General features: G+C 45.6%; 1 protein-coding gene across 1 annotated transcript; it reads left to right on the plus strand.

The window, feature by feature from the left end:
* Positions 1-4,348: 4,348 nt before the first annotated feature.
* LOC144142046 (sulfotransferase 1B1-like) lies at positions 4,349-26,508 on the plus strand. Its single transcript, XM_077673475.1, has 4 exons — positions 4,349-4,418; positions 19,675-19,745; positions 20,434-20,506; positions 25,361-26,508. The coding sequence occupies exons 3-4, from the start codon at positions 20,444-20,446 to the stop codon at positions 26,366-26,368; spliced, it is 1,071 nt and encodes a 356-aa protein (XP_077529601.1). The 5' UTR covers positions 4,349-4,418; positions 19,675-19,745; positions 20,434-20,443; the 3' UTR covers positions 26,369-26,508.

Genomic DNA, 26,508 nt, shown 5'->3' on the forward strand with positions numbered 1-26,508 from the left:
TCCCTTCTTCGCTCTCCCCAGAGGCGTCTTTTCTTTCACAGCGACGTCTGTCTTATGCATGTCCTACTATGCAGGAGGAATGCATTCACGCACGGCGTTTAAACACCCGTGCTCAGCTGCAATAGACAGCGCATAAATTCGCAAGCCACGCATACATGGTGATCGCTTATTCCCTATCAGGGAGTGTTTATTCTGACATTATAAAGACCCACTAAAAATATTGTACTATAGAAGCCGATGTGAGACGCAACTGAACGACGACGACTTAAGAAGCACCAAAGAATGAGTAAGAGTAATATGGAACGCCACAACATACAGTCTATCGTGATTTTGCTTAGGACAAATCTATGCAGCGCAAAAATTACTCTCTGTTGTTAGCCCGCTCTCCGGCCGCATGCCTAAATATTTATGCTGCTTCTGCGCACGAACAACGTTTACAAGGGTCGCCCGGAATCTCCATCGGGAAACGGCAATAATGCACGTTTCTGTGCCAATGACTGAATAGGACAGCTGTCCTGTTGTATTAGGTATACAAAAGCACTGTCAGCTTGATAAGGCACCCAAGAATATCAAACGCAATCTTCATTATAACTCGTACCGCAACTTACCGCCCGATGTTTACTGTCGCTCTACAGTCGTGTTATCTCGTCGATATCACCGCGGACTCTAAATAAAATGCTGCGATTTGTATGGCTGCAATTTTGAGCCTACCAGGATTCCTGGCGTTCTTTCTTTTCTTTAAGCGGCTGACCAGCGAAACAACCGGCTCTTTAAACCTTTTCCTTCTGCGAGTCGTCACCACAGAGGTAGAGGGTCCGGATGAATAATTCAAATATCGCGATGTGAAGGCTTGTGAAAAGACCGCACTGTCAGGGCCTTGATCCTGAGCAGATTGCTACGTTGTAGGCAGTCGCGGGTGATGTTATCGCATTTCTGTTCTTTTCTGATAAGCGTGTCAGTGCAGGTCCATGTTCTAGGCAGACTCTATTTTGGACGTAAGTTGGAGAACTGCGAGAAAGCTGCGGGAACTTTTATAATCGCTATTGATCCGAACCAGTTGATCCTTTCGCCTTTTGTAAAACGTGTTAAAACACAGCCGAATTGGTATTCACAAGTTTACAAAAAGGAGTCACATTTACGGCAAGCACTGTGCTAAAGGTCGGGATTGTGTAGCAGCCATATGTCTATGTGTGGTATCTACATTTTGTTTTCCCGCCATGCAAATCAATCCTTAACGCGTCTTTGCCGTACGACCACTCAATTCCTTCTTGGTCCGGGTTACCCAGAAGGTGCTGTCGAACAACTGAATCAAGCCGTGCGAAGGAGGAGCGGAATGAACGCGAAGCGGCGCCAAAGCAGACCCAAAGCACTCGCGGCCAAAACTACCGCCGCCGAAGCAGACGACAAAAGCTGACGGAATGCGTTCCGCCAACGCGCCCGCCGGCGCACGGGGAACGCCGGGGCTGCGCCATTCGCTGCGCCATCTACATTGTGCTCCACGAGTGATGGACATTAAGAGCCCGCCGGAGAGAGCGACGTCGGCGCTCCTGTTTCTCTTGCTCCATGGTCTCCACCATCTCCATTCACCCAAGCATCAAGGCGTTAATCCAAAAACAGTGACGTCATACACACGACGGAAGAGCGCGCGCCAACCGTAGCGAGCGCGTTGGTCACGTTACGCTAGTCCCGACGTCGGTAGTTTGGGGCCAGGATGTAAGCCAGGACTAGATGGCATAATCATAAAGCCGGTTCGGTAACGGTATCGGTTACGAACTTGCTCGTGCGCCCAAAGAATAAAATGGGTTTACAATATACTATTCCTATAGTTGGTATTCACTGAAAAGTAAAGCTGGCGATTTCTTCGCTTGGCAACATTGAAAACCGCCATGTTTGTGGCCACCGTGCCTGAGCATAAGCTCTGCGCCCGCATCTCGCAGAAAACAAACACCAGCCTGCATCGCCTGCCGCGTTTCACCCCAATCGTAGGCGGTGGCGTTGACAGATATATGTTTTGTCTCTTCTCCGAAAGTTTACAGTTGTAAACAATTTATCTTCTCCCCCTTCTTACGGTACTTTGAATGTTCTGCAAGGCAGCGTTTTAGAACCCTTGCTATGTTTAATATTCATAAACGATCTGCCTACAAACATTTCATCTTCAATTCGTCTTTTTGCTGACAATTGTATATTATATCGCCACATTACCCGTACTCACGGCAACATTCCTCTTCAAAATGACCTCGTAACTGTTTGACGTTTGTGCAAGACCTGGATAATGCAGATTAAGAAATCTAAATGTAAACTTAACTCTTTCAACCGCAAGCATACCAATTCTATATTCCCATACTCTTTAAACACCTCACGCGTCTCTTAAGCAAGTTCATATGAATACCTCGGTGTTCACGTGCCTTCCAACCTGTAATGGGCTTCCAATATCACCACCGTTTGCTCAAAGGCCTCGCGATCATTGGGGCATTTACTAAGAAACTTAGAAAATGCCCCTAATAGCGTACGAAAGCTGGCCTACGTTACGTTAGTCCGTGCTCAACTGGAATTTTCTAGCCCTGTATGCCCTTCTCACCAAAAATATCTTAAAATGCTTGAAGTGGTGCACAATATCCCGCTTTATTCTTCCGATAATAAGAATTCTAATAGCGTCAACCACATTAACATGATAATGACATCACCTTGATACACGACGTTCCATCGCGCTTCTGTGATTGTTTCTCATGTACCTTTATGGTAATATGCTGGCACCCCTTCCTCTTGAATTAAAAATGGGCCTGTCAAAATGTTAACATAAAAATCTCAGTTATTCGCGCATTTTCGGTCACACACTAACTTTAAGTAGGCGCTCCCACGTGCCATCTATCTGTGGAACAATATGCCCGATAACGTCGTTTACATTCCAAAGTATGCCTCCTTCCACCATTGTCTAACCAGTCATTTCTTAGGTTTGCTTCCTTAAATTGTTCACTGGCTTTCTGTTGTCGGTCGTTGTTTTATGAACTATTTTGTGAAGTTGCATTTCGTATGCACTGCGCCTTATAACCCATGGTTACCTCCTGGCAGAAAATTGCGTTCTTGTGTTTTCGGCCATGGTGTTCTAAATGCATTGTTAGCCTCACCCGGTACATAATATGTTTAGCTGCTCTTCTAGTGCTTGTACTGTTTTTTTTTGCATCCCGTTTCGCTATGCCCCTACGGAGGCCTGTAAGGTTTTCGTAAATAAAAATAAGTAAATAAATATATAAACAAATAAATAAAAAATAAATAAATATTGTGCTTATGTTTCAAACCTTAGAAGAATACCAGAATGAACGTAACCATTTACAAAAATGCCAATCAGCTCTCAGCAGCCCGCCTTGACTGCGTATTTTTAAATAACGTGGTAGAACGAATTGGTGATAATATATGTATTGTAGATACTTGATCTCGACTGGCACTCTGATCTACACTATTACGCTAGTTTTGATTCAGTTCTGCAAAACATTCTGTGTGGCAGCTGACTAGTTGTTTGTAAATTTTGCTGGTGACTGAATTGAAATAAGAATTGTATTCAGATAGATTTAAATAGAAAGTTCCGCACCTAAAGAAGTTGTCGGTATTGCATTCCTCTAGCGCGCTACTAATTTACTTATTGAGTTTGAGTTAATTTATACTGTAAATAAATATGGCAGGGCGCTTTGTAATGTGCTGGGCATATTATGATGTGAAATTAAAAAAAAGCAGCCATGATGTTTCTTGAACCGCCACAGTCACAATACGTGCAAGGCAAACTACATTTGGTTTACCAAGCCTGAACGGTTCCCGCAATATTTCTAAAATGCTGAAAAAAAGCTTACATAAAGACATTTCTAACGTTCAAAATAATATATTCACAACTCAGCAAGGAATGCACCAATTGTTCGTTGGTTTTTGTTTAAAACCTTTACGTCCATTTGGTTCTCGGCCTACGCCGTGCGGCGGAAATAGTTTGGGGAGAGAGGAAGTTCAGATGAGAAGGGGGAAAGGGAGTCACGAAAAAACCTTAATAGACCAAACAAGAAGCGTACTGCAAGACGATGTAATGTTAAAGCATGGAGCACACAGCTGCGGAGCGACGGTTAAAAACTACCAATACGAAGTGAACTTTGCTTTTTGTGCGTGCCGTTTTCTAAAACAGTGAACGAGGATGACGCACATTCGGAACAGAGAAATAACCCTTGCTTTTACTGTTCCCGTTTTTAAATCTACAAACCGTATCCTGTGATATGAGGTTTTGAAGCTCATAAATGTTGTCGCATGTGGGAGTCAGCGGATGGTTTAAATTGAGCTATGGATGTGCAGATCCGCACTCTTCCACTGAGCAGCCGGTGCCGTTAAAAAGGACGAAGTTGGTGTATCCTGCTGTTGCTGGCGAGTGGCTTTAGGTTTCACTGGTAAGGGAAAAACATCTATTACATTCTCGTTTTTAATGCTGAAGCTGCATGCGAGAATTTGTCATCCTTGATGCTGCTTCCAGATTTCTGGAGTAAAAAACCGGCAACTCTAGTTTAGAGATGAGAAAAAGGCATTTAGTAATTATGGTATAATTGTTTAAAACTAGTGCTTGTGCGTTTTAGCACAACTGGGTAAATGACATTGATTTGTGAGGTGGTTCCTGGAGGCTGAGATGGTTTACTTAATGGGTCGAGGTGTACAGTTGCACTGAGCCTTTAAAGCACCCATTGTGTAAAGTTCCGAATTGTACTGGCCGCAGCTGGTCTATCATTGTTCCACCAATTCTCCAACTCGAGACAATCACCATATTTCAACGGCGACGGAAGGCCTTGTAGAAAACTCTAATGTACCAACACTATAAAGCAAACATTAAAATAACACGCCCAAAATACCACAGCGCCTCTACGTTCAGGGCAAATACAAAAGTCGATGGAAGTCTTCTACTTTCCCTTGTGCCTGACAACGGCAGAAGCAGGTACTCGTGCGAACCGCAACGTGCATATAACTTTTGTTGGCATTTTGAAACTATACGGTATGTTGTAAGCGCATATAGTAAAAACCCGTAAAAGGCCAATAAAGATTCACGTCCCGTAGGCTACTATTACCGTGTTCTTTCCCAGCGTGACAGAAGGCCGCCATTAGGTTAGGGCTATGTTTAGGAAACACACGGTTATGAAATTGTTCGTGCCCTTCAGAAAAATTGACACTATTTGCTTTTATGATACCGCGAAGAAAAATTGGCGGCAATCAATGCTTTGGAAGTGATTGGAAAGCACAGCTTTAAACCACAACCACAACAGTTGCCCATTCGACGTGACTTCAATTCACATACGTGGCTGTACAAATAGTTAAACGATAGATTGTGCAAGCCGTTACCTGAACGCTAGGAAAAGTGATCTCGAGGAACACTGTGGAAATAAATAAAGCGCGTTTTAAGCGTAAGACTCGATATTTTAGATGGTAGTCTTTCAAACGATGAGAATTTAGGATTGATGCGTTAAAGTCACCCCGGCAGCGTCACTCTGCTTAAACCAGGTAAGAAGTACCGGCAGAGGTTCCCGAGCTAGCGTTACGAGCCTGCTTAGCGTTTGGGCCGAAAGAGTGGCTATCCTTCTGGTGTGGCTATCTGGGATGCGAGGCTGTTTAGTCGCTCACTTTATGTTCTGAGGTCTTTAGGGAGTCCGACTCCTTTCTGCGCTGGCTGCTTGTTTACTGCTCTCAGATAGTCGAGCTTTTTCTCTTCTTCTCTTCTTGTTCCCTCAAAAAGCACATCAAAAAGCACGACACATGCAGCACTCACAGATGAAAAAAGGCAAGGACCATCTAGTGAGGCTAAAGCTCATGTTATAGGCCCTCACAAAAACGGCGAATGATGGTTATCTGTGTCGCCTTTAATAACGTGGCGCGTAGGCAGGCCAGCCACCCAGCTTTCACCAGGAATTGTCATCTACTGGCGGTGACTTCAAGTCGGACACAGTATCATGCTGCCAGCTGGGCAGTCAAACCAGCCAAAGCTTTGGAAAATTGTAATAGTGGTCGGAGCTGATTGCTCGTGAGGGTTAGTGGTGTAAGGATAGTACGGATCGTACGAGAGCGTGCCTAAGGGAACCAGGCCACGGTGGGGATTGCATTACGCTGGATCCAATGAAACATTTTGCGGGACTGTCCGAAAACTTCTTAACAGCCGGGAAATTGCAGTACTGAGTGATGTGGTAGCGGGGTTCTACTGGCCGCCCACTCAAGGGTGAAGAAGACAGATTAGGATCTTTCCCCTCTAGTAAGTATCCTCCACCCCGTCGTGGGCATAATAATGTTTCTCTGCTAAAATACTACTACTGTATGCCTTCTCCAGAAAGCATTCTTCGCAAGGCTGTAGGAATGCAAATTCGAACCTAAATTGTTTGAAGCAATGACATCCCGGCTGAAAACAAAAGAATAAAGAGAAGGCAAATCAGTTGTGGCAACATTTAAAAGTTGAATGGTAGCTTTTGGGGTGCCAGTGAGGGCATTACACGGAAAATAACAGGTGAAAAGTCGGAAATTACATTCGTATCTTCCTTCAATTGGAGATTAAGTACTTTCAAATTAACCAAATCCGAGCTCACATAAGCAGGATGAGGGAAAAAGTCGTATGCGCGATACAAGTGGGCTCGCATTCAGAAACCTGTATCGTAAAGCCTCATGAAAAAGCCTCCTACGTGAAGCCTCTTTTGTAAAACATCTCTTATCCCACGTGCAAACAGGCTGATGCATAGCCGAGGGAAGACCCCAGGCGGGCATAATACCACGCAAAAGTTTCCCCTTATAAAACTTTTTACGTCCAGTCAAAAGACAGTCTATTTCCCGGAGGCAATAGACCATGAATGTCATCTGTGTGTCCCCTGTATTGGAATTTGGCCACTTACTTTTTGTGTCCTCCAAGTGTCCTTTGTGTTTCCGTCCTCCATGTGTACAGTATATTTCCCAAAGGCAATAGACAGCATGCGTCCTCCATTTGTCCAGTATGTTTCCAGAAGGCAATAGACTGTGTGCGTCCTTTGAGTGCCCTAAAATTGGCCACAGACTTTCTCTGTCCTCTATGCGTCCTTTGCATTTCACGTTTCCTCTGTGCGGCCTGGAAGTATCCGTCCACCTTTCTCCTTTCAGTATTCCTGCGGTTGATGAATGGCTGCAAATAATCAAGTTCTCTATTCCTCATGCACTGAACATCCTTTGAATGGCAAGCGTGTTTATATAATACTTTGTGGCGCTTAGAATTGCTGCCAACCACGCAGTAAAACAGCGACGCAATTTTCTGCCTTTACAATGTTTATTTGAGTAACATTGTGAATAATTAAATGCAGTGTACTGAAAATTATGGCCATCATTATTTGGCCACCTCGCCGCGAGAAAGCATTGAAGAAAGCGATCCGGCAATTTCTTTCTCGCTGACACCAAACTCCAAGCACGTAAAAGCTGCAAAAAAATGAAAAGCAAGAACACAGCAGAATTATTATTTGCAGGCAATCTTAAGAATACGGTCAACAGAAACGAACAAGTAACCTACATGACAAACATGCAGGTACATATCATTTAAGAGGCATTCACAGTTGTAGTTCGCCTATGTGTCGAAATGCTGACGAAACGAAAAAACGGGATGGCGAAGGAGCACGGTGGCAAGCCCACGCCCTGTTTAATCTTTTTCGCACCGTGATTGTATCCCCATCACATGCATATTTGTAAGAATCAACACGTTCAACCCATGCTCAACATGTTACAGTCAACACAATTTATGCAAGCCAGCTACAATTAACGTCACACCACACAAGAATTTCTGTCTGATCATGCCGATGCTGGATGAGTTTAGGAAGGTGGAAAAATTTCTTGCATTTAAACAGTGAAAGCTGCCCTGTGACTGCACCAGCAATGCAGGCTGGAAAAGCATGTTTTCAAGCTGCGACGTCTAAACAATTATCTGGTCAAATGTTCACTGCCTAAAAACCTTGTGCATGTGGTACTACTTATAAAGTTGCTAGCAATGCTTAAATGTTGAAAATTCAACGTATATGCCACTCTTAAGTATTATAACTACAAATGTAATGCAGCCTTCTTGCATTTCTTTACCCGTAAACGAAAACTACCCGTTAGAACAATGCTAAGCTGCCTACGTCCTGTAAAAGATATACTGTGGGTCAACTGCCTCCTAAAAAAAAATCGGGGAGTGGGCGTTTTGTTTTAGAACCATTACCGCGGTTTTCTTTTTTTTTTCATGCAACAAGCTTTAGCGGTCGAATCCACCCAAGCCAAGCGGCGGCCGCTGGGCCGTCAGCATGTTAACATTTCCGTTGCCGGCAATGGCAAGGATCACTAACACAGCATACTGGCCGCCGCTCCTGGAAGCCCGTTCATGTGATCGCGCCGACGCAGCCGGTAATTTACAATAAAAGAAGCGTGGCGATCCGAACACCAAGGAAAATACTCAACACGTTTAACGAAACGGCGCTGCGGCAACGCGTAAGAAAATTTTAACATGCACCACGATAAACAATCACTTACGGCAGAACACCCAGCATTTTTCACACGTCGCGTCGACAGACTGGAACTTGCTTTAGAGACTCTTGATTCACGTAGGCACGCACAACTTGTCAGGTGTTTTGTCAAATGGCGACCTCGATGTCCGTTTGCCACAGCAACGCAGTACGGCGACGACACAGGCGCTTTGCCAGCACTCACGATGTTTCAGGTGGCACAAGAGCACTAACACGTAATATTACGGCAGGAGGAGCACGTAGTAATTCACGTAACACCAGCAAATCGAAAACAAAAACCAAAACCACGCACAACGAACCAGCCACGTGTTTTCTTGCGCACCTATAACAATGACTGCATATATGCTAGCCTAGACTAGACTTATTACTACAGTTGGCTATCTAGCAGTCATAGAGTTTTAGCAGCTACTTCCTTAGCTCATGATCACCCCTGAAGCAAACTAGGCAGACGCCATTACAGTATTTTGTTAAAGTTGATAATAGCAAAAATATATATAATGGCAGTATATTTTCTTGATGCGAGCAACGTCTTTTGTTGTCGTAAGTTGTTGCTACTCAAAAGCAAATAAAATGGATTAACAACCGAAGTTATTATCATCGTCATCTACATCTAGATTGACTGTTTTGTGTTATGTTCAGCGTCCAAGCATTCACTGTTTGTGGGCTTTTCACAAACAGAACGGCCGGATAAAAAAATTATTCTGGCAGACATACGCAAACACACGCGAACACGCATACGCATACACACCCGCGCACACACACACACACCCACACACCCACACACACACACACACACACACACACACACACACACACACACACACACACACACACACACACACACACACGCACGCACGCACACACAAACACACACACACACACACGCACGCGCGCCCGCTCACAAAAGCACCGTGCGTCAAATCCACGCAGGCAAACAATTCCCTCAAATAGAGGCTTAGCAAGACTATGTATGCTCAAATATTTAGACATACGTTTAACAACTGGCCCCGTTCTGTTTCGGTAGCTTGGAGGTTAATTACTCGCCTGCTGACCCAAAGGTCGTTGGTTCGAAACTAGCACGGTAATCTTTTTTTTTTACCGTGCTTTAATTGAAGTTTTTCTGCCTTAGGTCACTCTTGTTGCTCTCGTCTGGCGGAGTCCCTTTTTTTCTGTCGCAATATATTTTTACCGCAAGCTCTACCCCAATAAACAGTACACCGCTTCAGCATTTAGTTGCAAGGATAAGCCATTTTACAACAACCCTGAAGAAAAACACAGACTGGGACAATGGAATCCACTTTTTAGGTTGTTTTTGTTTTCATTGGTTTGTTTTCTATTCGGCTTTTTGTTTTCTTTTTACTTTTCCTGGTCTGTATATTCTTCTCCCTCCCACTTTTTTTTCGTAAGGGGAGGGACGAGGCACTTCGAACAGCTTCGTTCAATATGTATCCTTCTTACGCCACTGTTTCATACAAACGTACCAGTTAGTAATATTATTTCTGCGAATTTATCAGACCTCACTAGCACAAAATAACGTATACAGTGCTGCAGAATTTCCACAAACCATCGGCGTTGTTTCTTACCATCTTTAGCCAAGCCAAAAAACTTAACCTTTCGAGTATAATTAAGGCTTACATGCTCGACTTTATGTTTACTTGAGGAAGCACAGCACGATTGTTTAGTTTGCGGCTCTTCAGAAAAAGAATGTAAGGCAACAAATAGTTATACTTCTACCCAATGTCCTACAGGCAACACAAAAGACATAAGTCAGTCTTTTGACTTCATTTTGCCTTCAGTACATACATAAGCAACAGCATTACGGCACACAGAAAAAGAATTAAGACAGCAAATTCAAGTTCTATCTTCCACCCTTTGTCCTAGAGGCAACACAGAGGAAACAGGCCAAAGTCTTTTGACTTCATTTTGCCTTGAGTACACACATGGGCAATAGCATTGCAGAACTCAGAAAGAGAACAAAGCAAGTCAGTTTTAAAGTTTTATACTTCTCATCCGAAATAAAATCTCGTATACAAATTTAAACTTTGTCTTTACCATAGTACATATAAAGGTAACACATCATGGCTGTTTATCCAGCAGTCTATAAAAAGTACACAGCCTGCTTATGTCTAGAGGTAACACAAAGGAAAAGTCAAAAGAAAGGCCACACAGTCAACATGCAGGAGACACAAAGTAAACAGAAAGGAAAAGTTCATTTTCATAAGGGAGAGGCTTCCGAAGGTCGTCATTTCATTCCCGCAATCGCTCGAATACCCCTTCACGACAACGTATATCATATATTACACCTCTTCGGAAAGCAGGTGCCGCCCAAACACGCAATTAAGATCTCCCCAATAAATATCTTCCCAATAAAGATCCCCAATAAATATCTCCGACAAAAGGAACTTCACCCGATGAATGGTTTATTGCGTTAGCTATGCTGCCTTACGGTGCTCTCCATCTAAAATGCTTCGATATTTGAATTTAGCATCAAGCGAAGCCGCACTAATCAAGATATTGGACCGAGATAATTTTGCAGCTTGCAGCTAACCTACTCTTGTGTTTCTCCGAAAATGTGCAATCTTGCTGCAACGTTTACGAGACTGCTGGCTAACACGCATTGTTAATTTTGACAGCGCGCTGCGGGAGCGTAACAGTTGCTAAGGGCAGCGCGTTTGCTCATCAAAACTGGTCACCCACCATCAACCACAAACTTTATTGTTCGGAAGTGCATTTGAGCACAAATATATGCAGTTGTCTTTCTGGCGGCTTTACGTTCCCAGATATTGCGAGAGCCAAAGACCATCACTTTTCAGGGTGCAGCGAAAAGCCAACGATTGATGCAAGTTGATCCACCGCCACCGTAGCCTTCTCACGACGTCCCGTAAAAAGGAAAGATCAATAAAAAAATTCCGCCAATGCACCCATTGAATGTGGTTGGAAACCAAATTTCTAAACGGCACCCACAACGAGAAACCATGCGACCTCACCTCGTCACTCACCTCACTCTACAAATAGTGAAGCCACATAAAAGCGAAATGCACTTAACCGCACCCTCCGTTAATTCAAAGAGATATTCCTGGTAAGGTTAGAGTAATGCATGATTCATGAATGGTGGTTGGTTGAGTTGTATTGGTGTAGCACATCGGTAGAAACTCTTTTTTTATAAAATAAAGGAAGCCCAAACCCGGTGTTACACGATTTCACTTCCTCTCTGCCGTCGCGGGCGGAGGCGACGAGATCGGCGGCAGAGGCAGCGATAGAGGAGTAGGACGAAGAGCTCAGGACGAAGTACTTCTATTAAGATTTCTCAACGACCCAGAGTGCGCCCTGTGGAGTGGTTCCTTCCTCACTGCAGCCCATATTCAGTCCGCGCCACCTGTGCTCTGTCCTGTCCACCAGCTGAAGCAGGGAAGACAGAGAGGGGATGACCAGCAGCATCTCCCATTTCTCTTTGTCGATAGTTGACGGAAAGAGAGGACAGTGCTCAGGGCTAAAGTCGCATACCCGAATTATGTGGGAGAGTGCTCTTACTTCTGAGCAAAATTTACATTAAGCGTGTTAGTGATTCGGGTGCATTAAGTGAAGACGCGTCGCGTGTGGGAAAGAGCCGGATTTTATGAGACGTAGGGTAGTTTGTTGTTCTGTTGAAAGGTCAGGGTAAGGCGAAGGTAGGGTCTGTATCAGAAGGCGATAATGCTGGGTTATGTCCCTAAACGAGACAGGCGGGTGACTGTCCTAGAGCAGCTCCATAGCACGGAGGGTAAAAGTGCAGGCTTGGTGGGCGTATTCGTTGCCCTCCATGGAAGCGGTAGCGGGTGTCCAAATGAGGTAAACGGAAACATGTGGACATTGGCTTTTTACCACACGCTGAGCAGGTCGGCACACCAAACCCCACTGGTAATTCCGGTTGGCTTATTGGGAATCGGTTAGTACCTTCCGAACTCCGGGTTGAGTGAGAGCCAAGGTAATGGCTGCCTTACTGCGGCCGCTAAATCTTCGGTCTTGAGTGAGGCAGAAGCAAGGAGGTTGGTTTTCGAGGTAGCCACGATGATGGCGTACTGCTGCCCTCAATATTGGGAACCGTCACTGTAGATAACTGCATGATACCCACAGAGGGTAATGTTGAGCGCTTGAGCCCGTGTTGCTGCTATATTACCCGCATGTTTGCGTCCCTGCAGAAGCTCAGCTAAACAAGTTTTTTGGTGATGAAGAAATCGTTTTCGGGAATATCAGTTGCACAGACGGGACAGAGTCTCCCGTGGCAGTGGAAAAGCCGTCGTGGAACGAAAAGGTGTTGACGTCCAATTTCTTGACCAAATTGATAAACATGAAAGCTTGTTCTTGAGAGTTGCACTTTTTGGTATTAGGTTCGTTCTTGGCGCAGTTCATCGCCCTCCCGAGTCCGATTCCTTGTGCCTGAACCAATTGTACGATCACGTAATGAAATACGAGCAAAATATTATTATTAACCGGTGATTTTACTTTGCCCTTTATCGATTGGCAGTAACTAAGGTATGGCTTTTCTATCCCCGTAGAAAGCATACTGGACATAATGCTTTTTCTGAACCTTGAAAATCTAGTGACAGTAAGCACAAGAAAAAATTTGGCTCTAGATCTTTTGATTCTAAGTGAATTTTTTGAAGTTGAACTCTTTTAGTTGAGAAAGGTATTTCCGATAATGAGTTGTTTTTTACTTATTCAATAACCGTACTGTTGAAAGCAAAATACTTCTGCAATGAAATTTAACAAAGATTATGCTCGAGCCGATGATGTAGCCATAATGGACTACCTGTAAGCTAACTTTTGCGGGCCTGTGATGCTGCGACAGGATGGCAGCTTTTAATAATGTTATTCAGCATTGCATCGAAAGCTTTGTGCCAACAAAAACGTTCCGGCCGCGTAGTCAAAAGGCGTGGATTACCAGAAAAAATATTCCAAACTAAACAAAAAATTAAGCGGTTAAGGAATAAACGTAAAACGGAATTGGGGCACATTAGAAACCTTCAGGGCGCTTTGCTAACAAAGGTTAGAGAAACAAGAAATAAATTTTTCAACGGCACTCTTGCAGAGTTTATAAAAAAACGATCCATCAAAATTCTGGCGCTACTTAGGTAACAGTACATCTGATATGTCCAAATTGAATGTTGAGGGTATTGTTTCGACTGATGCTTTTAGGATAGCGAAAACTCTAATCGGTACTTTCACTGTATTTTTTTCTGAACGTGAAGTATATGAGCCCCGAACCAGCGCATCGGATATCCCACAAGTCATTCTGATAACGCGAGAAGGTGTTTTGGCGAATATTTTGCGCATTGATTTTCGGAAAGCCGCTTGGCCGGACGACCTCCCAAACAAGTTTTTGAGGCCATACGCCGAAAAAGTTTCCTGCTTTTTAACGTAGTTATATAATTTGTCGCTAGGTACGGGTGAGATTCCAGATGACTGGCGTAACACACGTTTTGTTCCGATAAGAAGGGCAGCCGGCTTTTGCATGGTAACTACAACCCGGTTTCAATGACCAGCCAATGCTGCAAGACGTAAGAGGAAGGGATCGGCACAGTACGCAACGGTCAGCCACGTCCCGTCATACGTAAACTGTTCAACTTCAGAGACAAAATATTTGTCTTGAGTAATAGTCGAAAACAAAAAATCCGGCTATCTCCCCTAACATGAAGCATGGGGAGTGGCGAAGCATCCAGTGCATAAGTGTATGATGCGATTTCGATGATGGGGTTCGGCTGTATGATGCCGTTTCGAAGTTGTGAGGAAGTTTATGATGCGGTTTCGAACATGTGGTTTCCATGTATGGTGCCGTTTCGAAATTATGATGATTTGTAAACGCGGTATTATGCTGAGCGCTCGGCGTCTTATGCCTTGACGCCGTGGCCTTTTTGAATACGGAGGTGAAATTGTTTGGGGGTGTAGCTACACAGCTTGGCCGTAAAAGTCCCGTGTCTTTGAAGCTCAAAGCATTCGTTCGCAAGGCATTGTAAAATGCGTGTCGAGGGTTTTTGTTTTAACACGGGATTTTGCCCATGGACCTAAAGTGTCCCACCGCGGCGCGTTAAAAAACAGGTCTCCCGGTGTGTTCGTTTAGTATGTGTTACGTTCAAGTGTAGGAGTTGAAACACGAGTGTCGCAGTGTTTTAGACCAGTGACCACATTAGACGCGGACTGGCCAAGCAGCTACGGTGCGTCGCCCGTAAAATATTCTGATTTGCATATTGTTAACGATTACTCTGTCGGGATAGGTTGGTTCCGCAAAAAATAGGAGAAGCAACCTCATGCGATTGTACAAGTGTTTCTGAAGTGCAAATGCGGTTTGATCACGTTTACATTGACGATGCCAATTAGGATTGAGACGCCAACCTTAATGCACCCGGAAACAGTTGTAAAGTGTATCGCCCCCTACCCCTGTTTGTAACCGTTAAGCCCAATCGGTTGTTGTCTCCTTCACGTAAAGTAAACTACCGGAAAAACCCTACAGTCCTTCGTGTGAACGGTGAAAGCATCAGTAATAAATTTCTTGTCCTCCTTTCACTTGTCTGTTTACATTCTTTATATGTGATACGACTTACCAAGACTGGGTTACATTACGAGAAATTATTTCGGGATTCACATCGAAAGGATTGATATCAATTAGGTTTTATCGCTGTAATGGGAAAAGCGGTGGCATTGTTTTTTTATTGCGATATTACTAAAGTTCTGAGTGTTGCCTATTTTAGTTGGAACTGAATTAGTCTGGTACAAGCTGCACCGTTCTAAGCATTCTGTTGTGAACGGTGTATTTTGCGCCCTCCTGAATATTGCGTTATCCTTGTCTCACTCAGCCTGTTTATATACGGACACAACTGTACGGGCACATACTTTCTGTAAATGGCTAATGTCAACGCGACTGGGGTACTGTTATTCTTGACCCGAAATAGTTATGGAGGATCCAAGAGAGAAGCACGACCCAGCACCCGTTCTCGTAAGGCGATGGAACATACTCTGACCGAGGCAGTGGGCGCAGCTTCGTCTTCTTCTTTACCCCAGCTATCGCCCTCTGCCTGCGCCCATCTCTTTTATTTAGAACACACTCCCCCCCCCCCCCGGCCAGATAGCCAAGGACTGGCCTTCAAGCTGACCCTTCGTATGGGGCGACTGAATATTGTTCCAGGGATCAGGATGATGTCGGACTGTTGGTGCGGGCCATGTTTGGAGCGATGATTCGCATCTGATGCTGCGTCCCGCAGTTACTGTGATGTTCCCTGTGCATCAGGATCAGTCGCTTCGCACCGTAGGTCTTGGGGTAGCCGCCGGGGTCGTAAGGGACTCCGATGAGTCGTTGTAGCTCGATGTGCGTCTTGATGACGAGCACGTTTTCGAAGCTGGAGTGGTTGGTCGGTGTGCAAATGACAGCGGCTGCGACAAACCAAACGAGTCTAGCATAAATATTGTTGGTGGGCTGGCCACAATGTCTGGTTCTCAATCTGTGGAGTCGAAGTGACGGTGATTCTGCACTGTGCCGTATTGGACACCATCGGGGGAGGTGCCAGATTCGGAAGCGGTATGCCAGCCGGAGCTTCAAAACTTGCGAAGGAATAGATCTGGGCAGGCATGTGAGGACGCCGTGAAATATCTGGTGTCTAGCTGGTACGCCGTCACAGCTATCCACAGTACGGCGCAAGGCGTGGGTACTCATTTTCCTTCGGGATGGTGGGCGTCGATTCACCTCCTCCCGTCGCGATTTCAAATGGGCTATTTCCTGACCTTTAGGAGCATCGTCTAAGTGCATTCTGAGGGTGCCGTCGCCAGGTGACAACAACTTGAACACGCAAGGAAGCCCGCTGTGCTTGCTATCCCCAGGATCACTGAGTTCCTCGATCTGTTTCGTACGCGGATATGCCTCACGAGATGGGGTGATGGCATGCTCATCGGTTGCAGAAGTGGACGGCAGGAACACGTCTGCCTTATCGTGACCCTGCGTATTATTGTTGTCTCAGGAAAGCAGCATGCTCTCACTGTCGGGGAAGACAGCGAGGCTGGTACTTTGAGGGCAGATCGGGACAGTAAGTTCGCGCTGGGTGAGGTCCTCTGCTTCCACTTTGCACGGTTTCTTTACCAGAGACTCATTGTGAGTGGCGTTGACAGCAGAGTAACCAGGCGCCATCCAAATGGCCGAACTTATGTTGGCTGCGTGTTCGTCGTGCATGGTGGGCTCGAGCTGCTGTTGGCGCGTCTCTGGCTGAACCGTCGGAAGAGAGACAAAGTGGGTGTTTTGCGGCACGATGGAAACACCCATGGCGTCTCGATTGTCACTCCTCCAGGTGGTTCCGACGTAGCCACCGGCGGCTGAATTCACCGCGGCTTTGCCAACCGGGTGGAGCAGCAAGCGCGTTTGACACGAGCGCATTTTGTCGTCGAAATTCTGGGATACGGCAACGTCTTCCTTCAGCTTGTCGCCGGTCAGTTTTCCTTGAATTGCAGCGTCGAGGGCCCGTATCTCGCTCGGCGTGTCGTGGAAGTGGTAAATGTTGGCGGTAAGGTCGGTCACGTGCGGAGCCGGGTCCTGGAGAAGGGCGTCGATTGTCGTAATGAGCCCTGTGATTTTCTCTCGCAGGAGCCTGCGGCGCAGCTTAAGGCGTTCCAATGGAAGGGGTGGCGTGGAAAAACGAGGGTCGGCTTGGGCGCGAGCCATCATTGGCAGAGGTCGAGGGCAAGGCCTCCTGGATCAAATAGCGCGAAGGTTCCAGACCCCGCGAGCCTCGAAGCCGCTGCGCCGTCAAAGTCAGGTCCGCTCGTGCCTCGAATCCCGGGTTTCACGGCACCAGCGTGTGGCGGATCAAGCAAGGAAAGCAGGACCCAGACGTCCGGTTCTCGTGGTGGTCACGGAACACTCAAGCTCGAGCACGCGAGCGCGGCCGATCTTCATCTTCTGATCGTGCCGCGCCCCCTGCCTTCGCTTGTCTCAACCATCCATTCCACCTTTATTTTCTACAATAGTCATGATATGATCACTAACACATGACTCCCATATTCTTCATTCTCTGTTGAGGCTTTCAGATTGTTACTGGTAATAGGAGATGGAACACGATATTGGATTTGGTTTTCCCGAGCCTAATATGCGTTGACGATGACCATGAGCCATTTAACAAATAATGAAAAACAGGTATATAAATGCAGGCTTCAGCAACTCAACTACATTCCAAAAATACAAACAGACGAAAATTGTTTTCAGACCAGACGTACAGACGCGCCTTGGATGTCACTCAAGCAACTATGATTAGTGATGCTGAAAACACGGATAAGCGGTTGGATTAGTCCAACAAAGTAGTCGTTTCATCTAGGGTGACACAGTTAAGAGGATAGTTGGTCATGACAGTGCGCTACATTTTTGCGTGGTTTTTGCAGAATTCACAATGCCGGCGGCTTCATGATTGACGCTATCTCTCCAGCGATGCACTTGTCCACCCTGGGTAAAGCTTGCATGCAAAAAGAACGTTTTTTATACCAGCAGCTCACCAATGACCTTCCCTAATGGTGTGAAACAATGGTTATAGAGCGTAAGAAATAATTGTTAACTATATCGAAGAGCACTGGCCGCCGTAATTTATTTCGCATTTTATTCAGCTCTAGCTGGCATTGTCTCAAGTAGACATACTGAAAAAGACTTGCTACGGCAAAGGTGCAGGCTCCACGTACCAGCACCCGGTTAGCGAGCAACGCTTTTCGCCTTGCCACCCGCAAATCGTACGTTGGTTGTACGACTTTCGTGGCATGAGTGTGAACACACCTATGCTTATTACCCGGGTGTCCGAAATCACGAACAGGCGTTTAGCACAGTTTTCATGATTTTTGTAATCACATCATGATATTTTTTGAAGGGTACTTAGGTTTGGTAGATTAAAAATTTTACCTGTTTTAGCAAGGCGTATATGTTCGCCTACACCGATTCCATCACTTGCAACAGACGAAAAAAAGAATTTTTTTGCTGCCTGACGATTCGGCATGGTGTATATTTTTCAGTTTTTTTAGCGTGTACAGTTTCATTGTTTCTTTTTTGTAGGGAACCAAGGTTGTTGTGGTCAGTTCTGGTCACCCTCAATTACACTGTCAGCGTCTACGTGATTATAAATATGGTGGCGGGGATGCCTTGGCTACTGCCAAATAGGAGTAAATGAACTCGCGTATGTGCTCAATTCTGGCTAGCAGTATACCGAAACGTAACCTCCGATCTTTACCTTTCTGTCCTGGCGAATTTACGACTCCCAGCTACGCGAAAACGTCCTCTACAGGAACAGATCATTTTGATAATTTTCGTGTGCTATTTTGGAAAAGTAATTAAAGCATTCGAAACCACAGCCTAGAGTCCCTGTTTGTCTTTGTATTATTAGGGGAAGCAGGGGACATTAGGCTAGCTTTTGCATAAGCTAAGGCTGCACCGATGCATTGTGGCATCATAGCTGTTGGAAATACCGTGCTTTAGTTCGTCCTTTTTCATTGAAGGGCTGCCATCGCAACTGTGAATACAATTTTCGCGGTATATTGTTTTCGTCTGTTCATATGTTTGCCCGCTACTTTTCGTAGAAGTTCGCTATCATTCAACACGCACCTGGAAAATTTTAATTACAGCGGACACTAAACATATGTGGCAACCACACTAGTTTTCCTCTCACGAGATAGTACAGAAAGCTCAAAAACCGAAATAGCCTACTAAAGGCCGCATTATGCCCTGCTAAATGCTGCGTTTTAGCTTACTAAATGCTGCAATGCTAAAGCTTCACTAGTTTTACAAAAAACAACAATTTCGGCTCATTTCAGATATAAAATTTTCTTTAAATAGCTTTTTACGCAAATAAAATATGAAGCATCGCCGGTAACATTAATACCTTCAGAAATTAGTTCCGTGCAAGATTTGCTCTTTTTATCATCTAAAAAAGCCTTTCAGCCAAAGTAGAGCTTGCGCTGTGTCCTTTAACAATATATGGGTGGCAATTAAAACATATAACTGTTCCAACTAGCCATAACGCTGCTCCTGCGGGAAGGGAAGTTTAATTTACGGTCGTCAATTATTTATAAGACTCCATAAAGCGGCGCGGAAAGCCTCTGTATATGGAAATATATGGATAAATTTACCGTTATACAAGACAAACAGAGGGCTTCATTTTATTTTTCTACATTGCAGGCGTGGATAATCACCGCTTGTTGTCTGTTAAGGCGCGGATCGCTGGTTTTCTCCAACTCGTCAATAAAATCGTAAGTAAACTTGCGAAGCTCTGCCTTTTCGTCCTCGGAAATCATCCGGCTGAAAGGGTTTAGAACAGTGTAACAATCTGAAAAAAGAGAGGCAATTATTTTGGTAACTTCATGACTAAATAAAACTTTTTTGCACACCGGCGTGATATATTCAATGGAAAAGAACAACTTTTGTCAAAGGAGAAGGGGGGGTTTGGTAATAAAAAAGCGCATATCGGCTGTACAGCTCAAGCTGCCGACCAAAACAGCTCCATACTAGAGTTAAAGATATGTGATACTCGATTATGACCAATAGCTTCGGCTTAGATGGCAAATCTTATTGTCAGCTTTATTCGAGTTGTAGATATTTTTCACGTGCGATGTATGTCTTTTTTCTGATGTGCACTTTTAATTATTTCTTGAGTGTCTAACCTGAAATAGTTCTCTCGCCCAAACGTAACGTTGTCGTTCTTTAATGCATGCGCTTCAAAAAATTCGGCTGTGTTGTTATGTATTTTTATTCCTGTGACAATTTTAAACAGTTTCTACTCATTATGAGTTTTAGTTACTTTCCTTTTAGGTACTTGCCTGTCTTAAGAATTTTGCGCACTTCTTAAATGAAAGCACAAAACCTATGGGCAGGACGCCATTGTGAGTAACCTCCGACGGTCACATGTTATATTTTTACGGGGAAAATGTTTTATTGCAGGTAATTAAAAATGTCCCTCGCTGAGGAAGACAGCAGCACAGATTCTCAATGGGTGCAGCCACAGCACGAGATGGTTCGTCCTCATCTTTCTCGTCACTTAGCCGTCCACCACAAGAGCTGTTCGTGCTGGAGCCAATACCTCGGTGTCTAGATGCCTTTCAGATGGTGCATACTCATTCCGTGACAAAACACCCGCCGGTAGAGGCACCGCCTCGGTGCTCATGAGCCTGGTGCGGAAGTTTGGTGATAGGGCTTGACACGGGAGACATGCACGACGTCCGTAAGGATATGGCGTGACGTTTCAGGTTGAACAATGGCTATTTCGTATTTTACGGGTGTAACTTCGCGGAGTATACGATCAGGCCTAGAATACCTGGAAAACAGGTTTTCACAAAGGCCCGCACGGCATGAGGGTGACCCAAGAAGTACAAGTGACACCCGGTGTAAAGTGGCGATCTTGGTACCGGCTGTCATAATGCGTCTTTGGGATGGTTGGGATGAGCAGAGGCGGGTACGGCAACTTGACGGGCATGATCAGCACGAGCTATGGTGGTGCGAGCATTGTCGGATGTGTGTACAGGGGACTGCAAGACTGTGTCCAGTGGAAATGCCGGTTCGCGGCCGCAGAGTAGATGGAAGGGAGAGTAGCCTGCAGTGTCGTGACGCGACGAATTGTAGGCAAAAGTAATGTAGGGCAAAAGCACGTCCCAGTCGCGTTAGTCTGCGGAGACGTACAGCGGTGAGCTGAAGTAAACAGAGCACGGGGGCGGTGGCCAAAACTAATCGCGGCGCCGTCTGGTGGCGCGGCACCTGCTGTCGAGACCGCGCACAGCGCATGCGCGGCCTAGAAGTACAGCACACATGCCGCTATCGCTCGCTTCTTAGCTATTGTCTCACGCTCCGATAAACTGATGCCAGGGGAACCGGGCTGCCCTTTTGCTGTCTGCTGGTCAACACGCCTGTGGAAACGGCACGCTGGTGCAATCGGCAGCAACGCGGCTCCGCTGGCACAGTTAGCGTGCTCGTGATTATCTCTGACTTCAAACTTTTTTTTTGCACCCCCCCCCCACACACACACACCCGCGCCACATAATCAAGCAGAAAATGAAGCAGAAAAAAATCATTGTGCTGTCGAAGAAAATAATACAAAACACCGTCTTTGTCGGTTTTGAGGACACTTTCGAAATTATAGCCTCTGGAGAATACCAGCGTGCTCGAAAAATTATTTATGCTAACCTTACATGCTATGGTTTTAACAAAGACTGCTGGGTTTAGGTATGTACTGCATTGCTTTATGAAAATTCGTTTGTGGTATGCGGCATATGTGCCATTTCGCAAATGCTCGGGAAAATTCAACTTCGCTATTTTTTCAAGTTCGAGTCCCCGACACATACTTTTAATGTTCAAAAACTGTATTGCGGTATGAGACACTATTGAACCACGCCTTCAAAGGCCAGCGACTATCGAAACGATGCAAACTACATTTTTCGATTAAATTTATTTGCACTTGAAACCATTATTGACAGTTCTTGCGCACTACTGGGACACGAGTTGAAATTGAAGGATTTCATCCAAAGGTAGTCGTTTAGTCAATTATGGAAGGTAAAAATATTACCATCTTATGGTCGACGGCATGCGGCAAACAAACGACAGTATACTTCAAAACAGCCAAGTTAATCTACGCGTACTATTTTAAAAAGCATTGCACAGGGCCGTCGTTCTCACATGGGGGTCCGCAGAAAAAAAGAGGAAGGTGAGGACACTTCGAACTCCGTGGGTCCCTTTGTGATACTCCCAAATCCCTTTTTTTTTTCAAACCCTGCCGCGAACTAAAAAAAGTGGACTTGCCGCATGACATGTTAGAATAACGCCTCCGCGCAGTCCAAATTTTAAAGCTGGCTTTTTGCACAACGTTAGCTATGCAGAAAAGCCAAAGTCAATGGGCGGGCGCATACAGACACGTGTATGAGCGACTTTGGCTGCAATGGTTGAGTGTGTTACAATAGGACACGTACCACTGTATTTCATCGTGGGTTCCGCCACCACATATGCAAGCCCAGAAGGAATCTTCGGCATGCTGCCAGCCGAGTACCACTGGCATAAAAAATCAGGGGTATTTCATGTCGCCATCGTCTGCAGGTATAATACGCATTGCATCCAAGCCACGTTTAAAGGGGCCCGAGAACTCGTGGTTGACAGCGGATATCTAAGGAAAGCATGCACTACATTTTACCTCAAAAACCACCGTGAGGAGTGTCACGTGCTCCTTCTAGTTAGTTCACGCTGGACTTACAAACGTTTAACAATGTCTACAGCTGTCAAAAGATCGTTCTTTTGAGCAGTTGTAGCTCATAAAGTGCATTATTCAAACACCACTATAAATCAAATGATACTATAATTGACTATTGCAAGGGCTACTCAATAGCGGGGAGATTTACCTCAGTCCGCCACATAGATAGTTAGCAGTAGCATTTTGAATACGATAGCATGAAGATACTGCTTCCGCTCCCTTTCGAGCAGCCTCACCATGTTTGCCGAAACCACTGTGGAAATCGCCTTACACCATCCACATTTCTGTCCGCTAGGATAATGCCAAGTTTTATCGATCACACAAAAATAGGGGGTTTCACCTAACCAATCACCCGTGTTGTATTTCTTTTTGAGCCGCTGAATTTATGAGAAACATACGAACTTCCCCAAGCACGCACACAAACCGACACATTGGTCACAAAAAAGCTGCTATGCTCCACTAGCTGGGTGTCCTTGGCGAAATCCGAAGTGATATAAGGAGGTGTGAAGTGAACAATTGCGGGATTTGGTGGTGGGGCTTAAGGGGTTGTGGCAGCTAAATCGGATATGTTGCACTGTAATGGGATCGGAAGACTGTTTCAGCAGGGGACACGTTTCCCCTGCATCAGGCGCAAATATATCAAAACAAGCCAAATAGCCCGTACGCCATTTTGAGCTAAGAGAAATCACCCACGTTGGTTGGACTTTTTTTCGGATGTATTTACTTCAATGCTTTCCCGTTGCGACCTTGTGATACCGAAGAATAAAAAAGGGCTACGAGCCCAACGCAGCCATAGTGCGTTATGTGTGACAGCGTAGCACCATTGCTGCATATCAGGTGATTCGCACCGTTTTCAATGACAGGGCGGTGCCCGGCAGTATTACTCTAACTGCGCAGTGTCATTCCCCGGGAGCTGATTTATCGAAGCACAAAGCAGTCGTGAAGAAGCGAGCGATAGTGGCATGTGTGCTGTACTGCTAGGCCGCGCCTGCGCTGTGCGTGGTCTCGACAGGAGGTGCCGCGCAACCAGACGGCGCAGCGATTAGTTTTGCCCACCACTCCCGTGGTCCATTTACTTCAGCTCACGGCTGTACATAGACAGCATGTCGGTGACTGTTCAGTTACGTTTTTGCGTCAGAAAATATTTTGAGGATGGTAGGCAGTGGTGATCTTGTGATGGGTGGAGCAGGACCGAAGAATGTCGGCAATAAGTTGCGATGAAAGGAGCGGTCCCAATCTGTATGGAGCTGTCGAGGGGCCCCGTGAAGAAGGATAACGTCACGAAGAAGGAAATCGGCAACGCCAGTAGTGGCGCTCGTAGGAAGGACCTGTGTTATTTCATAACGCGTGGCATAGTCGGCGGCGACGGCTATCCATTTATTGCCGGTGGTGGACCGGGGAAATGCACCCATCAAGTCGAACCCAACGAAGAAGAATGGTTCGCTTGGTATATCCAATGGTTGAAGAAACCCAGCTGGCGGAGTATTGGGTGTTTTCTGTCATTGGCAGAGGTCACAGGAGCTCACATACTGCCAGACAGATCGGCAAAGGCCGGGCCAGAAGAAGCGGCGTCTCATGCGATCCTAGGTGCTGGAAATGCCGAGGTGACCAGCAGTTGGGAGATCATGAAGTTGTTGGAGATCATCCAGACGAAGGAGCTCAGGGGTAGCAAGTAATATTTCCGGGCCGTGAGGACGAAGATTCCGACGATACAGATTTCCATCTTTCAGATCTTTCAGGTGCAATAATATTTCTTTCCATTACTAAAAGCAACTATTTTGTTAATTTGTTTCATACGGAGCGCGAACGCGGTCAAAAGCCATTACGAACAGCAGTGCCGCATCAACTGCTGTTAAACTCATCCATCGGCTCTGCGCGCCGCTGTGTGGCGGAAAACGGCACTACGGTTCCTACGGAATTACGCTCTCCTGGGTCGAGTGGTACGGACAGAGGAACGGCGCACCTCCGGCAGCCGATAGCTGAGACCATGCCCATATTGCTTCCAGTTGGTAGGGCCAGAGGCCAACACATCTCAATAAAAAGGCGGATAATGAGGCGGATTCCAACGCGACGCATTTCATATTCACACCATGTGGCCTGTCATACTGAAAGCGGTGCGGCCTTGCTGGCCAAAGACACATACTTGTGTATCTGTGCCCAAGTATATTCTGCCCAAACAGTATAATGATCAGAATTCAAAATAGGCTTTCCTCTCTCACACCAGGTCATCCTCAGAACAGACGCCGGAGTGCACAGGGAGGTATACAGCACTGCTCTACTATAGTCTCAAGCATAAAAGAAATGCCACTTCCCTATTAACCATTATCGGTGTCGTGTAGCGTGATTGCGACTATTAAAAACTATCCTGTGAGGATCTTTACCTACAGAATCGAGGCGCTGCTGCTCATCATATTCTACCCATTTGTGAACTACAGGATGACACGCCTTGCCTTTACACGCAATATTCTCATTAACATTCCGTACATTGGCTTACATACCAGAGTCACGAATGGGCTTACACATCCTTTTATTCAATAGCGTTACCACAAATGACAGGTTTGATTTGCGCACTGCTTTGCGGATTGTGTCGCCGTATTTCTAAGCCTAATGCAATCGGTTTCTCATTTTTTGCCGCAGGATCGAGACCAAGAAGGCACTGAAATGTCCATTCAAGAAGCCCTCGAAAGACTACAGCTTGGTCAAGCTTTCCAAGAGCGGTACATGCAATTCGTGCAGCGCTACCAGCCCATGGAAGGCGACATCTTTCTTGTCAGCTACCCTAAGTGTGGGAGCTTGTGGATGCAGCACATCCTATACGGCATAATCACACGTGGAACCACCGAGGTTCTTACAATGGAAGAGCGACAAAGAGCAATACCTGCTATGAAATTCGCTATGATCGATGGAGCTGGCTTCGGGACCCGGCCAATGGGGATCAAGACCCACCTACCGTTTCGCTTGCAACCGTTCTCATTGAAAGCAAAATACATCTTCATCGCCAGGAACCCATACGACTGTTGCGTATCTTGTTACTATTTCGTTAAAGCTCGGCCACTAAGCAAGCTGCAGGCAGCTACGTTTGACGAGTTCGTGAATGAATTTGTGAGTGGGAACGTTCCTTTCGGTGACTACTTTGACCACCTGCTCTCCTGGTACAAGCACCGCGACGATGGAAACGTATTATTCCTCACTTACGAGTCGCTTAAAAGAGACACTTCGGGTTCAATACTAAAAATCGCTGACTTCCTGAACGAGAAAGATTACGGTGAGCACTTGCGCCAAAACCCTCATGCGTTGGAGGCCATACTACGCTTAAGTAGCTTTGAGAAGATGAAAAGCTCCAATGCTAAATTTAGGAGTTCGTCGAGCAAGCTGCCGGAGCTGAAAGAAGCAGCAGATCAGCAAGCCGTCCATGGAATACGAGAAGGCAATGGGGGTGCAATGACAAGGACGCTGATGGGAGACCTTGACCATAATGCTGTTTTCGAGAAGGGCCGCTTCGCCCCAGAGATTCGCAAGGGTATTGTTGGGGATTGGAAGAACCATTTCTCCCCGCAGCATGTCACCCTAATGAAAGAGCGCATTGCCTTTAAAACTCGTGGAACAGATTTAATGAATTTGTGGAAAGACGACGGTCTTCCTTGATGGTTGTAATTCCTTCTTGACGCGAGTCGTGTTTGAGTGATGTCGCAGACCTTTTGTTTTTCGCTCCATAATTCTTGCAGGTTCGGATATTTTGTGCTATTGTGGGCCCGTATACTGGTGAATAAAGAATATTTAGTGGA

Source organism: Haemaphysalis longicornis, unplaced genomic scaffold (assembly GCF_048455015.1).
Source record: "Haemaphysalis longicornis isolate Haplotype H1 unplaced genomic scaffold, Haemaphysalis longicornis Haplotype H1 scaffold_6, whole genome shotgun sequence".
NCBI lineage: Eukaryota > Metazoa > Arthropoda > Arachnida > Ixodida > Ixodidae > Haemaphysalis > Haemaphysalis longicornis.